This window comes from Bactrocera latifrons, unplaced genomic scaffold (assembly GCF_001853355.1).
Source record: "Bactrocera latifrons isolate USDA-ARS-PBARC rearing strain unplaced genomic scaffold, ASM185335v1 scaffold_0, whole genome shotgun sequence".
Taxonomy (NCBI): Eukaryota; Metazoa; Arthropoda; class Insecta; order Diptera; family Tephritidae; genus Bactrocera; species Bactrocera latifrons.
In genome coordinates, this window is record NW_017534406.1 from 998424 (window position 1) to 1015208 (window position 16785).

The 16785-nt window shown below is 36.0% G+C and overlaps 1 protein-coding gene across 4 annotated transcripts in view; it reads right to left on the reverse strand.

Moving 5' to 3' along the window:
• LOC108972126 (MICAL-like protein 1) overlaps positions 1-16785 on the reverse strand; it is a 139908-nt gene that overhangs the window by 8049 nt on the left and 115074 nt on the right. For 3 of the 4 annotated variants that reach the window (XM_018938723.1, XM_018938653.1, XM_018938861.1), the window contains one exon: positions 8618-11043. In XM_018938723.1, the coding sequence (XP_018794268.1) occupies positions 8618-11043 (2426 nt within the window). Of the gene's footprint in view, positions 1-8617; positions 11044-13808; positions 14749-16785 lie in introns of those variants that run through there. The other variant, XM_018938800.1, reaches the window with a different exon arrangement.

A 16785-nucleotide genomic window follows, 5' to 3' on the forward strand; every position in this document is an offset into this window, starting at 1 on the left:
AAAAAGTTAAAAATAAAACAAGCACTTAAACAAATTTTAAAATTTCAATGTAATTCTTTTTCAAAGCAACCTTATTATAATTAAAACATTTTATATTCCATAAGCAATTTAATACATTTTCAGATTATTTAAAAAAAATCGCATGCGAGTTCTTTCATTTGACACCTCTATCGCCAAATTGCTGCTCTAATACACAAACAATGTTTCAAGGAGAAGCGACAGCTACCGTAATGTAGTAGGCATTTAGAGAGTGCATTACCCCTTCGCTATGCTGCGCTGTGCAATCGAAAAGGAAGGTGGACGAAAACAGCGGACGTCTTCTCAAAAATTCGTGCTCCCCCACATACAACAAACACAATAGCATCACCTCGTGTCGTGGGAAAATCTGCACACTCATTACACACATTTGCTTAGCAGCACTCAATTGAAATTTTTCAATCGCGATCGGTCATCGGTCAAAGTGCGCGTCGGTTGGTGTTGCGGGGAAAATAGTAATAAACGCGTAAGAAATTTCTAGTAAAAGTGCTTTTTGAATTATTTTGTTTAATCTACAAACTTGAGTCAGAGTTGTGTAAATGAAATGAAAAATAAAAATAGTTGTGCAAATGAAGTATAAAGTTGTAAGTGTTCTAGTGAAAGCAAAAAATGTGTGTAAAGTGAAATAAAATATATAGTGTGCATAGTTAGTTGTGATTTATGTGATATGCTTATGTTTGTGTTTGTTAATGGTGTTAAACGCGAAATGAGTGGAAATCGAATATTGTTTATCATTCATAAATAGTGCTGTAGTTAATTAATTTCTTTTTAAATATATTTCGTCAAATATGATGTGAAGCGTTCGTTCTTTCGCAGTTCGTCTATCGTCGTCTGCTAGTTAACCAACAACGTCGTTCGTTAAACAACAAACAACTAATATCATTCCAGGAGAGTAATAAATGGTTTGCTCAAAAACTTAAAGGTAAGTACAGGGTGTTTGTATATAAATTGCTTTGCATTTTCTAAGTAAATTAAAACTCTTTTAAGAATTTATTGTTTGGATATTTTTAATAGTTGCATTTTTAATTTCAAAATTGCTGAATAAATTAAAATAAAACTTAAAAGTTTGACGAAGGAAATATTAGAAAAAAAAAATTTTTTTTAAATATATAAAAAAAAAATAAAAATAACAAAATATATAAAATAAAAAGAAATATTAGGAAAAATTAAAATAAATAACCATCAAAAAATTTAAAAAAAAATTTAAAAAATACATAAATAGAAAAATTATGCAGCAAATGCGATTTAAAAATAAGTACGCGTAGCGTAGCGGAAGCCAAGCCAATGCTTAGAAATATGAGTTAAGAACCGCACATTGTCAGCCGCATTTGACAAATGAAATGGGAGACTAGCTACCATGACATGCATATATTGGACAAATGTACATGCACAAATGCAAAGGCGCCAATGGGCACATGTATTTAAATATGCTTGTATAGATGTAGAAATTAAGCTTGCGCAAACGCCGCCTGAGAATAAAAAAAGTCTAGTGGTTTACGATTTTTTTTTTAATGGTGACAAAAACTGAAAATTAACTACAAACGCCTAAACAGCGTTTTTGCTGTTGTTGGCAACTTAAAACGTCGTACACACGCGCAAATATAATAGTAAGCTAGCAGCAAGATGGCGCTTCTACACACGTCAATCGTACAGCCGCTGACTATGCGCCACTCCGATAACAATAGCTACAAATCGCGGCAATAAAAGACACTGGCGCTGGGCGCATGCGCTAAACAAGCTGACACCGTTGTGTAGTTTGCCAACTCATGCACTAGTTTAACTGCGCTGATTTTAGAHACACTAATTCGGTTAAACTCATAAAAAATAAAAAAAAAAATAAAAATATCATGAAAATGCACTTATGTACTTTTTGGTGTAAATGGGGCAGTCGGAAAACTGGGCAAATTGTTTTGCCTCAATTTCGTTGCATGTTTTTTTTGTTGTGACTGGTTGCAAAGTCGAGAATTTCAGTTGGGGCATTAGGGTGTGCCATACGGATAATTTAGTTTTTTTAATTTTATGATTAAATCTATTTTAATGTAGAAACACTTTTAAAATCAAAATTATTTATTTCTAAAAGATTCCAACTACGAAACAACGCTATTCAGTAATTTGTACATTCAGCGCGTTATTCAGCTATTATTATTTTTGCGCTGAATAAGAACTAAAAGTTAAAAGTATGAAGTTTCAGCTTGACAGCGCAACATTTTTCCAACTTCGCTTCTGAAAGTTAAATAGAGCGCATTATTCAGCTGCTATTATCCTGCGCTGAATAAGAGCTAAAAACCAAAAGTATGAAGTTTCAGCTTATAAACGCCACATTTTTCCAATTTCGAATCTGAAAATTAGTTTCAGCGTGTTATTCAGCTTTTATTTTCTTCCGCTGAATAAGAGCTAAACGCCAAATAGTATGGAGTTTCAGCTTAAAAGCGCACATTTTTCCAATTTCGAATCTGAAAATTAGTTTCAGCGTGTTATTCAGATATTATTTTCTTCCGTTGCATAAGAAGTAAAAGAAAAGTAGTATTGAGTTCCAGCTTAAGACTGATACATTTTTCCAATTTCGAAATTTTTTTTTAATTGTTAGAAATGAACTTAACAGTAGTTCGAAAATTCTCCAATACGAAAATAATGACTGCTTTTTACCTTTTTATATTATATATCAAGTGGGAATTTGGGGAAGACGACTATAACAGCATGAGAGATTTATAGCAGAGGAATTTTTCAAACCATTGAATGCCCAAACAACATTTGCTCGAAGTATTAGCTGCATTCCCGGGGCAAAAAATAGAGTTTCGATGCCACGATACTTTAAATTCTCTTCTAACCACTTCAAAGGAGACCTCGCGCTATTTAACGCTAGGAAATTAAGACTCAAATCAGAAATAGACTTTCTTCTTCAACTTCATTTTTAATTTCTTTTTATTTTTTCGATAAAATGAATTTTCCAACACGAGTAATATGTGTCTCCCTCATGTGCACTTTATGAGTATTTGTTTGGACTCACATTACAAAAAAGGTTCTAGAACGGCATTGTTTACGCCGTTAAACATTTGCAAGGTCATGCAAAAAAAGAAAAATGTACATAGAAATGTGAGTTTTTTGTACTTAGATGTGTATATGTTATATGTATAAATGATTAGCGATACGAACTGACTTGATTTAGCAAAGTCCGCCTACCTCACTGTATACGCTATCTAGCACTTCAATTTTTGAGATATCAACCTGAAATTGTGCACCCGTACATATCGGGTAGGGGTAACTAAACTTAAAAGTCTCTTAATTTATATACTTTTTCTATGTGAAAAATCCATAACACTTATGAAACACCCTTTAAATTGTAACACATGCTACAATACCAGGCCGAGCAACTGTGCATGCGTACAGGTATTTAAGGTAATTGTGCCACTGCCAACAACAACAGCAGCTCCAAAAGCAAACAAAACACCGAACAATGCTAACACATATATATTCACATATCCATGTATGTGTGGACATATATAGTAAAAGAGATGCCTCCTATTGTCGGCGGCAACCATAAGTGGACAAAGGCAATAAAAATGTATGACCATTTAGTGCTAACAACAACAGCAATAATATGTTGCAAGCCTCATATAATAAAAGTAACAAGGCACTCAAGCAACAAAAAACAAAAAAAACAAGTACAAAGAACAGCACATGACGTTGTAAAAAACTCTAATTGTAGGCTTGCCACACGCAACAATGAAACCGTAAGAATTTGATTTTATTCTATTTTTTGAAAATTAAATGGCTTACGAGTATCTGGTATGAAAGCAAGAAAGTAAATACTTAAATTTAGGTAAGGCAAAGGTAGAGACATTTAGCTGAAGCGATGAGTTGCACAAAGGTGCCCAATTTGATTGGCTTTGGTGTGGAAGATGTTAAGGGAATTTACAAAACACTCCAAAATAAAATCCCGATTGGTTGGTCTTAGCTCTTAATGTGTATAGGACTTAATACGTTGGGCTGGGGGTGCCCGGTTATATAGAGATACAATAATTTGGGATGTAAGTGGATTCTTTACATTGAATGATGTTGTCATGGTAATGATAAACTAATATTTGAAGGGAAATAGGGTAGAGTTAGTGAAGAAATCATAGATACCAATTAGTTTCCAAATCAACGCCCTTTATCGTACATAAACAGAATGGATATATATTTTTTTGAGGCAAGGATTCTCAATTCATTCAAAGGATTCTTAGGAGAAAAAACTCGTCGAGCACCCTATATTCCAGCATCTACTTCCAAAACCAGCTATTACCATTCATACAACCTTTGTCAGACTAATATTCCATTCATCTCAAAAAAATTAATGGTATTTAAGCAGCAAACTGGATTTCTATTCAGAAAGATCTGTCATTTCACAGAAAATTTTTACAGTTGTTAGAGAAATTTGTATATTGTTACAAAACGGCGCAATACCTTCCCGCATTGGTCTCTGAAAATGCTCAGAAAACGTCCTTTCGCTCAAAGGATAATGACACGACAACCCAGTTTTTGTGCTGAGTAACCGATTTGGAAACCACTCCAGCTCTGAGAATATTCGACGCAGTACCCGCCGAGGGCAGCAGAGAAAGAGAAAGACCTTTACTCCGCTGGAAAGGCCAGGTTTGAATCTCCAATTGGCGCCAAACAGCGAAAAGAAAGGAGAAGACAGCTATAACCGCGTAAGCAGTGTTTACGCCCATAAAGAAGAATAACCGATTTGGACGATCTTTTGTTTCACAGTAGGATCCATGTAAAGCCGAAAGATCTGCTTTACAGTCTATATAGGTTTTGTGCAGTGCGGACATGCGTCGATGTTTTGCGAACAAATTAAGGGCCAGTCAAAGCTCCTGAATCTCCTACAAAAGGTTTTTTGTACGAAAAAAAAAAATTAAAAGTTCCCGCCAAGTATTGCAAACTTGGAAGCAAATAACGAAAATAAATGAAATTAATTGCCGTAGATAAGAAAAGTGTTTGATCTTTCACAGAAACCAAGTAAAATCAAAAATACTTTCATATTTGACCAGACAATTTTTAAGAAGCGTCTATCTGTGCCCCCCTATACTCACAACAAATTCATAAAATCTACATAATTAAGTCTCAAAGGCTTCTAATTAGCGGCATATGGTAAGCAAAACGTCAGAATAATTGGCTGACGTGCTCTATTTTACAAAATACTTTCGTGCTACTGCAGACGAAAGACAAAAGTGACAGTTGATAGCCGACCACACGTAGCAGTTGCAGAGCAAATGAGCGTTTTGACCAGCTGATTTACGCTTGGCTGCCGTGCCGTCAAGAAGAAAGAATGAGGAAATCGTCGTGCGCTCCATAAAACAGACATTAATCAACTCTCTACTGAAACTTTTAACCAACAACAAGTCGTTGTGGTTGTTGTTGTAGATCTTAAGCAATAACACAGATATTTGATGCTACCAATTGCTTATTACTCTGCACTGCTCCAGCCACTACACTTGAACTAGAGTTCACCACAATGTTCGCGTATACACTTGTTGCTTTTGTTGTTGGCACTGTAAACACTTTAAACTTATAGTGTGCGTTATTTGTCGAAATGCGCGCTTGTTTATGATTCACTATGACACTGCTTCTGCAGGTAAACGGTAGACATTTATTTACAAATCTTTTATTGCGTTGGCTCAAAACACTTGCACCGAACCGACTCGCATGTGCTGACTAGAATGACTGACGTAGCCGTGTCTGTGCATGGGCGCTGCAGCCGCCAGTCAGACTTCTTGCTGTTATGTCAAATACGAATTTGTTTACATTGAGTTGAGTGTGGCTATCAGTATGGAGGTGTTGAGTGGAGTTGTGAGTCGAAAATTTAAAGTTTTTTGAGTTGAGTTGGGTTTTGAAAGACTATTTCGTAACGTTGGAAGTTTGTAACGGGTTATCCAAGTAGAGGTATCTTTCTCAATAGCCGTTTTTTGACAGATCACGCGTGAGTCGTGTCAAGCTGTTATTTTCGTTCAGTATTATTTTGCATTTCATCATCATGGAAATACTTAGGACGGGACAAATCGTTCCGACTTTATTACGAAAACTCACGTTCTGTAAAGAATGTATTTTGGGCGCTTGACTCAACCCATGGTTAATTTTATCGGCCCACTGAGCGTACTATTCGCAACACCATCACCCATCTTGAGACCCTGTATTCATCATTGGATAATAATCGACCGTATAGACCACGTCCAGCACGCAGTGAAGAAAATGTAGCAGCCGTAGCTGAGAGAGTACACGAAGACCGTGAAGTGTCGATTTGGCGCCGTTTGCAGCAACTCGGACTGACGTATGAAACGACTTGGTGCATTCTACGTTTAGATCTCAAATTGAAAGCGTTCAAATTACAGCTTTTGCAAGAACTGAGGCCGCTCGACCATCCCAAGCAACATCGTTTCGCTTTAAGAGCTTTTGAAAAGTTCCAAGAAGATCCCACGTTTTCAAGCCAAATTTTGTTCAGCGATCAGACCCATTTCTGGCTCAATGGGTACGTACGAGGAGCAATCTGAAAAGATTCAAACCTGCCATTTCATCCAAAAAATATATCGGTTTGGTATGGTTAGTGGGGCTGGTGGAATCAACGGTCTATATTTCTTCAAAAATGATGCCGGTGAGAACGTAAGTGTCGATGACGACTCTTATCGCGCCATTATAACCAACTATTTGATGCCTAAATTGAAGCTCATGATCTAGTGGACATTTGATTTCACACATCGCAATCGATGGACTTATTGAGAGAACACTTCGGTAAGCAAGACAATTTAAGTTTGGGTCGATTGGCCTCCAAGATGATGTGTTATTATACCGTTGGGGTTAAGTAAAGTCTAAAACCTATGCGGAGAATCCCGTTTCGATTCATGCCTTGGAGCTAAACATCACGTGTGTCATTTGCCGGTTATCAGTCGAAACGCTGGAACGTGTCATGTAATATTGAACTCAACGGATGGATTGTCTGCGACTTAGTCGCGGCCAATATTTGAAAGAAATAATATCCAAAAAATAAATGCCAAAGAATGTGCTTTCGCCATTAAATTTGGTCACAAACCAGTCTAATCATAAGAAAAACTCGATGCTAGAGATAAGGTGTCAAAGCAGCCTTTACCAGTTTTGAGCGAACTCTAGGTTAATATCGCTGCCCAACTATAGCAATGGATAGCCACCAGTCTGTAGGAAGCTGCGCTCCGGAGCAGTGGATCTTCTGCTACCTTTATGGCAGCTACAACCGTTGGAAAGCGCGGCAGTGGTGAGGAAGTCTAAACTCGAAGCTGACAAAATATTCCCAAGAGTTTTTCTTCTTCAATGAGAGCTTGGTTTGAGAAACATATTTTGAATTATTCAGAAATATGGACGTTGGATGACCTCGATGACAACTTATCTAATCCTTACCATCCTAACGGAGATTAGATAACCGTTACAACAAATAAAAACAGCTCTTTTATATACGATTGTTACTTTTGTTTGAAAAACAAATTTCGACAGGTAAAAGGTATCTAGTATCTGATACATTCTAGATTTCGCGGTCTATTATTCTTGTGGGAAATTGTAGAAAGGTTTCTGGGTTTGATTATTTTAAGAAAACAGATTTTGACGTAAGAATAATTGATTGAAAATTAGGACCCTTTTCCGAAATTAAGTCAAAATAAGGCGCCAGAAAATATTTATATCTTAAACTGTAAATGGTATGAAAAACATAAATATAGGCTTTTGCATAGCACAAAAGCACTAGTGCAGGTGGCACTCATATATACCTAATCGGTTCCTATGAAAACCCGATATATGCAACCGCAGTGGACACAGGTATTTTTTCATAATAATACTAAGCTATACTCGCTTCTAACAATTATTGAAAAGTATCAATGCCAAACTATTTAAGGAATTATCAGTAATGAAACGAGTTCTAGCAAGATCTAATTATTACTAATTTACTCATTTGTGAACTAAAAACCTGAAAGCTACCTCAATAAAGTAAGCTTTAGCTGCTTATGTATGTAAATTAAGGTTCAACCCACGAGCGCAATCTGGGGCGTTCTGCAACCCACAACACACTTGCTGCATAATTGTTAAGCTACTTGCTACTGCTCATCACTGAATTCGCTTAAGATCTTCTTTCAACAAATAAAATGGAAATAGCAGAAAAGGCAACAGCCAGTGGAAATGAATAATATTTTCACAAGCAAGTAGTGGGTTGACAGCAAAAACAATAGTAATTTGCATATGCACACAGCCACACACACACACAAGCACACACAATTTAGCATTTAATTATCGGCTTGACAGTGCAACAAATTGTGGCATGTGTAGGCAGTAGGCGACAATATCATCTACCCATAAGACTGAATGGGCGATTCTCGTGCGGAAACGTGCAATAAAGCAGACGCAGCAACAACACTGTTGGTGTGTATATGTGTACTCATGCATATGCAAATACTTGCTAGCGACGAATAAAGCGGCGCTCGGCTGTTAAATCACTTAGAATGTCGACAGCGCAATAACAACTGTGGAAAATGGAAAATTTTCTTATAAATTCGCTACAGAAAATAAACAAATCACAGTTACTCACAGATTGGTGCGCGGTGTGGGTACTGGCGTCTTCTTCGTTAGCGATGACGACAAACTGGAACGACGTGAAAGTTGCGCCGCGGCCTCCTCGTCAACCTCTTCACCGAACGGATTGCGCGATATGCGCGGTGGTGGTGGACGTGGTGGCGGTACTTTGCCGCCTGTGGGTGTCGAGGCGGCCGTGGAGTTGCGCGATGATGACTTCTCCAGCTCGATCTCATCATCGGAGCTATCGAAAGGATTGAGATTTTGCGCTTTCTCCGCTGATTTGGTGACTGCGCTGGCACCGCCACGTGGTTGTGGTGTTCTCAATGTTACTTGTTCTTTTTGTAGATTCTCCTTGTTCGCAACGTAGTCGTCGTCGTCGCCGTCTTCGTCTTCGGATTTGAATGGATTCAAGTCTTCGGGATATGCTTCGGTGCTAACTTTGCTGGGTGTAGTTGTCAATTGCTTTTCTATTGTTGTTGTAGTGTTGTTGACTTTACTGAACACATCCCCCAGTGCTTTGGGCGCGTCAACAGTGCTTGACACATCCAATTTTGCTAGTGTATCCTCCATTGTTGCATCTTCGCTGGACTCCACTACGCTTATTTCTATACGCGGTGCTGCCGCTAGTGTTTTTTGTTCCGACTCCACTTTGTCTAATACTAAATTATTGTCTTTTGCTGTTTCCGTTTCTGAAGGCACTTCATTTGCAAGCGATTCCTGGATTTCCCTTGCCTTAGTTTCGATTTTGTCAGCCTTCTCCGTTTCCATTGCTCGTAATTTCGCTTCGTCTTCGAGATTTACTTTAGTCAAACTTTCAGTTGCACTTGCTGCATTACTTGTGGGCGTGGCTGGGGGCGTGGTGACTTGCGCAATCGTCTTGTTGGCCACTTCAGCGTCTGCATTCATTATTTTCTTATCGCTATCAATATTAGTATTATCGGTTTCAGGTTCACTTAGCTTATCTTCAGTGTTTAGTGTTGTATCATTATCATTACGCGTATCATTATCGGCTTGCTTCTCTTCATTAGCGTTATTATTACGTTTGTTTGCAATTGCTTCGAATTGTTGCAGACGCGCACGCACCACACTGAGCCGTTCGGTGGTGGCCACATCCTCCGGCGACTCCAGTGACTTTATGCGCATTTCAACAGGCTTCTCCACGGATGTGTCCATATTCTCTGTGCCGCTCTCCGTGTCCAATTCCCGTAGGTTGGCACGCAGTGTTTCGAGTTTTTCAGTTGTTGACGTTGTGGTTTTTGCTGCTGTTGTTGCCGCAATTACGTTTGTATCTACATTTTGGTCTTTGGTAACATCTTCATTAGAATTAGGTTCACTTAAATCTAAGTTATTTGTTGTTGTTAGGCTTGTTTGCGCTTTTTGCGCGGGCTCATCTGTAGCGTTGCGCTTCAAAAGGTTCTTCTGTTGGTCATTGTTGTTGACATTATCCGCTTGTTGCTCGGCGTGTGCTTGTGGTGGTGCTGCGGTTGCTGTTGTTGCCAAATTCAGCTCCAGATGTGTTCGCTTCTTTGCGATGGGTGTGCCAGTGCTGCTGCCACTAGGTGTTGCTGTATTCTTTGCCGACTCAATGCTTGCTGTCTGCTGCGCATCCTTGCTTGTTGTTGCCAATTGTAGTTGTGCAGTAGCTGTAAATCTTCTATTATCTGCGTTGTTTTGCTGTGCTTTCTCTTTCTCGGTATCACTACCCGGCGGTGTGACGTTTGGCGGTTGTGTTTTTGGCAATGCTGGCGCTACATCTTCCAAACTTGTCTCGGCATCGGTATCATTTTCGGTATCGGAAGTCTCCATTTGTGTCTCGTTGCCCGATTTACTCTCCACCGTATTGGTTAGACTCTCGCCGTCATCGCCCTCACCATCGATGGTGTCATTGAGAAAGCTACTAAGCGCGCTGTTCATTTTGTACGTCGATGTTGTTGGCGCTTCCATGCGTTGTAGACTCTTGCTTTTCTCTTCGTCCGATACGCTTTTTTGCAACAAAAATTTACTGCTCGTTGCTGCTTCACTGCTACCAACGGCACCAGCGCCAGCGCCAGCATCCTTCTTCGTTTGCTCGAAGAATGCCAGCCGCTCGGCTATGGAGCTGCGCACGTTCTTCGGCAGCGCTGCATTGCGACTGCTGCTCGTTGGTGTTTGCTCTGCACTTGTCTGCCGCAATTGCACACCACCAACGGCTAGGTCTTCACTGCTAGCGCCGGTGGCATTCAACTGCACCTCTTCGTCGGGGCATGTCTCACAACAGTATTCACCATCCACCTCGGTCTCATAGAAGCTGCCCGGTGTCAGTTGTGAGCCGCAGCGCGCACATTTCAAACACGTGCGATGATAGACTTTCTTGCCAATCAAGAGGCGTTCGGCGAGAAACACAGGCAATTGACATTTTTGGCACGGATCTCGTTTGGGTACGCCGACAACGTGCGCCATCTGTAAGTATAAAGGGATATGAGTTAATATCCAGTGAGTTACTTGATTTCGTTATATTAAAGTGCTCATTAGTTGGTTAGTAGGTTAAGATAAATTGTAAAAATTGAGGTTATGGGGCCTAAAAGTATGCAACGCACTGATAAGAAGGTGGATTATTGTATTTCGGTATTTAAATGACTCTGTTAGCTGTGTTTTTCTGTAGTATTTGTGTAAATATATAGTATAAAAGGAAAAGAAATAATTTTTCCTGAGCAACTATGTATAGATAAGCCTGGAAAATTTCGTGTATGTCACGCTGAGACAGTAAATTGTCTGCACAAACTTTACTCATTATCACTAAACTGATTATTCATATGAAAAGTAACAGTATAAGTCCAGAAAGTATACACAAAGTCAAGAAATCAAAGAGAGGAGCGAAAAAATACAAATAACTGGGACGAAGAACTGGGGAAAGTGTAAGTAGTGTATGTTACTGAAAGTGAGATAATGTATGTGAGATAATGTAATTTAATTGTCTTTTGACCTAAAATATTCTCATTCTAGAAACTTGTCTCAAATAATATAAAGTATAGCTCTTCTTTCTTAGCATACATCAGTCCGTCAGAAAAGTAAAAGAAATTTTATATGCGCTAGGTATGTTACCTATTTTACGGATAGAATGGCAGAGGAGTAGTAATGTTCAGCAAGAATTTCGACTTTACCTTTAGCTTCCGTATATTAGTTATTTTTTGTTTACAAATCTTAAAAACAAAAAAAGTAAAGCTTACGGACTTTAAGGGCGGCATAACTTCAAATTTAAAAGTCCGTTTCACAAGTTCATATTTAAGAAAAAACAAACAAAGAAAAATGTCAGTTGTCATAAAGCATAATATTTGTCTGAATTGGTAAATAGAAACACTTTATTGCTTGATTGCAACAGAAAGGTAACGGTTATTGCTTGAAAAAATAAAGTCGCCAATATATGGAAAAATTCATCCAAATTATACTAAATCAATGGACAATAAATCCCATAAAAAATAAATTTGGATCCGTTTCGGTTACATAGACCCGACTGTTGTGGGAACTCTTTCAGAGTGATCACCAGAGTTAGTATCTTTATATAATATTAGTCAAAGTCGAGTAGTCCGCGTGGTTCATTAACAGCATTTTTTTAACAGACTACAATGAGCATTCTTTATTCGTTCAAAATCAATTAAATGCCTAAATTAAGAGTTTGCTATTAAGCGCTTAAGTCACTACTTTTAGTAACTTTTATATAGTTCAAAGTCAACTTTGAGGCAAACTTTTTTTTAAATTTCTGAAATCTCAAGTTAAGGCCTGCAGAGACCATTTTATGAACTCTATATAATTGGAAAAGGACTAATAAAACATATATATATCAAATTTTCATGAAGAGAATTCTACTTTTAGGACTTTACAGATCAGTAGTCTGCTTTTAAGCGCTTTAGTCACTACTTTTAGTAACTTCGAAAAACCGTGGTCTACTTTTAAGGGCCATTAAACCATTTTTATTTAATTTATCTAATTCAAAGTCAACCCTAAAGCCAAAAATTTTTCAATTATCCGAAATCTCAAGTGGAAAACGATTTAATATGAATATGGAGGCAACTATTTCAAATTTTCGTATAGAGAAGTCTACTTTTAGGATTTTTCAACGAATTTCCGATATCTAAAGTCGTTTTAACGCATGAAGAGACCATTTTTTAGACTCTGTATAATTGGCAAATGATTTAAAAGGATTAAGGAGACAAATATTTAAAATTTGCGTACAGAGAAGTCTACTTTTAGGATTGTTTAACCAAGTTTTCCAAATTTTCAAAACAGTAGTCTGCTTTTAGGCACAAGAGAGAAAAATTTTTGAACTTTTTATAAAAAAAAACAAGCTGTGTTTGCTACTTGTGAAGTCAAAGACATAATTTTAGGGGCTTAACCATATTTTTATAACTTAATAGCAAATTTTTAACAGTTAGTGACTAATTTTTGTTTGTTTTTCCAATGAATTGAATTTGAGAGAACAAGAGCAATGCAGGATCAAGAAAATCGTATTTTAGTTCGGCAAGGCATGAACAGTGGAAACCATTTTCTTTTTCATTGCACGCCAAAGTTGCAGCAAAGTTCATGTACTAATTTCACATTCCTAACGGCACTTGTTATTACCATCAATCTATCACTTTATTACTCTTGTTGCTCTTATCACAAAGCTTAGATATGTACATATGTTAAGTATGGGAAGCAAGGTATTTGCATATTTTTGTAGCACAAAACAAGTTAGATTCAGATAGTCTAATCAGCATGAAAGCATGTTATGTAAATATTTACTAAAATATCAGTGTGAAGGTATGGCGCAGAGAATGTGTTTTGAAGTCAACAATTAACGCAGATGCGTGGGCAGTAATAAAAAGCAGCGACAGAGGGAGAGGCAGAGACAAAGGCAGAGGAGGCGAAAGCATTTTTAATCTACATAATATTATATGTGTATGTATAAAGCTGTAAGTAGCGCAAATAAATATGTTTATAACAGCAGTTAGGCAACAATAACAACAATACTTATACACAACTAAGATTTTAATAGATTTTAGCGCGAATTTTGTGGTAGTTAGCAGTTAGTGGGTGGTTAGTAGGCGGTTAGTGCACTTACTATATTGACACATGTATGTGAGTATGTATGACACTTAAACAACGAAAGGCACACAGTTCATAGTTTAGACTTGGAAATTACAGTTATGCATTGCAGTTTAGCTGCAGACGTTGGTTATGAGGCTTACCTGTAAAACGCAATTGTGGCGCTACAGCGCGTGCGTGCGTCTTTCTCTAAGCGTTTATATTATTTGTGTGAGTGTGGACTCTGTTCGAACACTTTATGACTTGCGGTATTGTTGCGCATGCGTTCACGTGCCTAACAGGTGCGTGTGTAGTGTTGGTGTTGATATATTTATTTGTTGTTGTTATTGCTACTGTGTGTGTTTGTAAGCTTACGAGTTTAATATTCTTTTGTTTCGCTTAAAATGTATGTGAGTATGTTCTATAGAAAATTATAGTACCAACTCGAGCACGAAATGTTGCACACTTAATTGCTAATTTAGTTTAATTAATTTAATTTAATTGTATATATATATATGTGTGTGTGTGTGCGTAGCTTCAAAAAGCAAGCTTAGCAACACAGCGTACGGACACAAAAACAACAAAGATTTGAATATTTGCAAAATACGCAAATTACAAAAACAAATTTACGCTTAATTGCTACTTAATTAACGTTTCATTCAATTATATAATATTTATATTTGTTTTTGTTGCTTTTCTAGGCTTCAGATCTGATTTGTTCAATTGCGTGTTGTACAATTTATGCTTTTAATCTTCTGCGTGTGTGTGTGTGTGTGTGTATGAGATACTTTCATTTGAGTGTAGAGAATTTCGCCGCTTAATTGCTTGCGCTTCCTTTAGCAATTTTGTTTTTTTTTCTTAAAAATTCTTACACTTTTGTTTTTGTTCGTTTTCTTTGTGTTTCTTGTACAATTATTTAGATTTGTTAATTTTTTGTTCGTGTTGTGGGAAGTTTTGATTTTTTTTGTTTTTTTTTTTAATTTCTTGTCAATTAGTGCTTCCTTTTTACTTGACGATTTTGTGTTAACGGTATTATTTTTGTTCGTTAATGTGTGCACTTTTGCAATGTGTATGTGTGTGTTGAACTCAAAATAAACAATTGAGCGCTTTTTTTTTTCTTTTTTGTCCTATTTGTATTTAGCAGAATATCTCAGGTTTATATTGTCCAATAATGTCCAGAGTTTTCTCGTCCTGTTTAGAAAGAAATAAGTAAAAAAAGAAAAAGTCGAATATATATAGAGATAACGTTGTAAATGATTAATGAAACATGAAAATAAAAAAAAGAATTTCGAAATAAAGAAGGAAAATAAAAAAAATGAAAAGCAGCCAGCGAACCATGCAATAAAAAGAAGAGAAGGGAAGGGAAAATTGGCTTATGCTAAATTTAATTGTTATATAAAATATGAACAATGCATACAAACAAATAATTAAAGTAATTACAAACTTTTTTAAGAGAATGTAAACAAATTGCTTTGCAGACAGACAGGCTAATTGAGTCAATTAGATAGAGTATTATTGTAAGCAATTAAAAATTATCTAACTGTTTTACTATTAATAATTATTACTTTATGTTTTTCTTACTTAAAAAACCACCCCAATTAAAATTACTTACAATTTGCTAATTGACTAAATTAAATTCAACTGTAAAAATTTTTTCATACTGTAAAGTTTTAGAAAACATTGTACAAATTTTCAATGCAAATTTTTTACACTAATTAAATGCCAATAAAAATTTCATGTGACAATTTTCGAAATGACAAAATTAACAGGCTGAGTGACAAAAAATATCTTTAACACTAATTGAATGTCAATTAAGATTTCATGATGCAATTATTTTTACTAATTGACAAAATGGACAGATTTCGTGACAAAAATTTTCTTTAACACTAATTAAATGTCAATTAAAAATTTATGAAACAATTTGCTTTTCTAATTGACAAGATTAACGGATTGCGTGACAAAAATTGTCTTTAACACTAATTGCATGTCAGTTAAAATTTTATGAGATAAATTTCTAATTGACAAAATTAACGGGTTGTGTGACAAAAATTGTCTTTAACACTAATTGAATGTCTATTAAAATTTCATGACACAATTAGATTTTCTAATTGACGAAATTTACGGATTGCGTGACAAAAATTGTCTTTAACACTAATTGAGTGTTAATTAATATTTTTTGAGACAATTTTCAAATTGGCAAAAGTATTAGGCTGTGAGACATGTCATTGGTCGAAAAGTACGTATAAAAATGTATAATAAGAGAAGATATCTAATAAAACTTACTTTTGAATAATTTTCTTACATATTTTACTCATAATGTCAAATTTTGCCTAAAGAACTCGAAGATAAAAAGATCGTACATATGTATGTACTTAGATATATCTCTTTGAACCTGGGTAGATGCACTTCCCCAGAAAAAGAAAAGCTGTAAAGGTTTTGTCCAGCGTAATCACCTTATTACAGGTAATGAATAACTTGACCTCCTTCTTTTTGAATTAAAAAATATAAAAGTTCTAACGTCTTAGTATCCCGCTCCACAGCAAGCTATCAAATTTCCTGAGTTCAAACACGAGCATTTTATCGAAAATCTAAAGGCAAATAATTTATAGCAATTTTAATATATTTTTCTAAACAAACGTCTCTCTTTTCTACAACGAATTGCATTAAACGTAATTGACCTATTTATGTTTTCTATGGTCTGCTGGACTTAGTGAAGTCAAAATAACTGGAGGTAATAAGGCAACACATATTTTTCGAAATTACAGTAATGTTTTAACATACTTACTATATATATATATATGTGCATATATATGCATACATATTTATTGAAAATTACCAGTAATAATTTGTAAAAACAGATTTACAGGTAGGGCACAGAAATTATACAACATGAACATATAAAAGCAATCACAATTAAAATTAAGGCATCTCTTGGTAGAACCACGAAAAGTACAAATTTGAGTTTAACAGTTTCAACATTTGCAAACAAAACAAGTACTTGTATATCAATATCTCTAAATTGTCCTAAAAATTACCTTCATGGAAATTAACAACTCTAACAACTAATCAATAACACCTAAACTTTAATGAAAACTTGAAAAATCCAAATCAAAAATTTGTCATAATTTTTTTTTTTTTTTT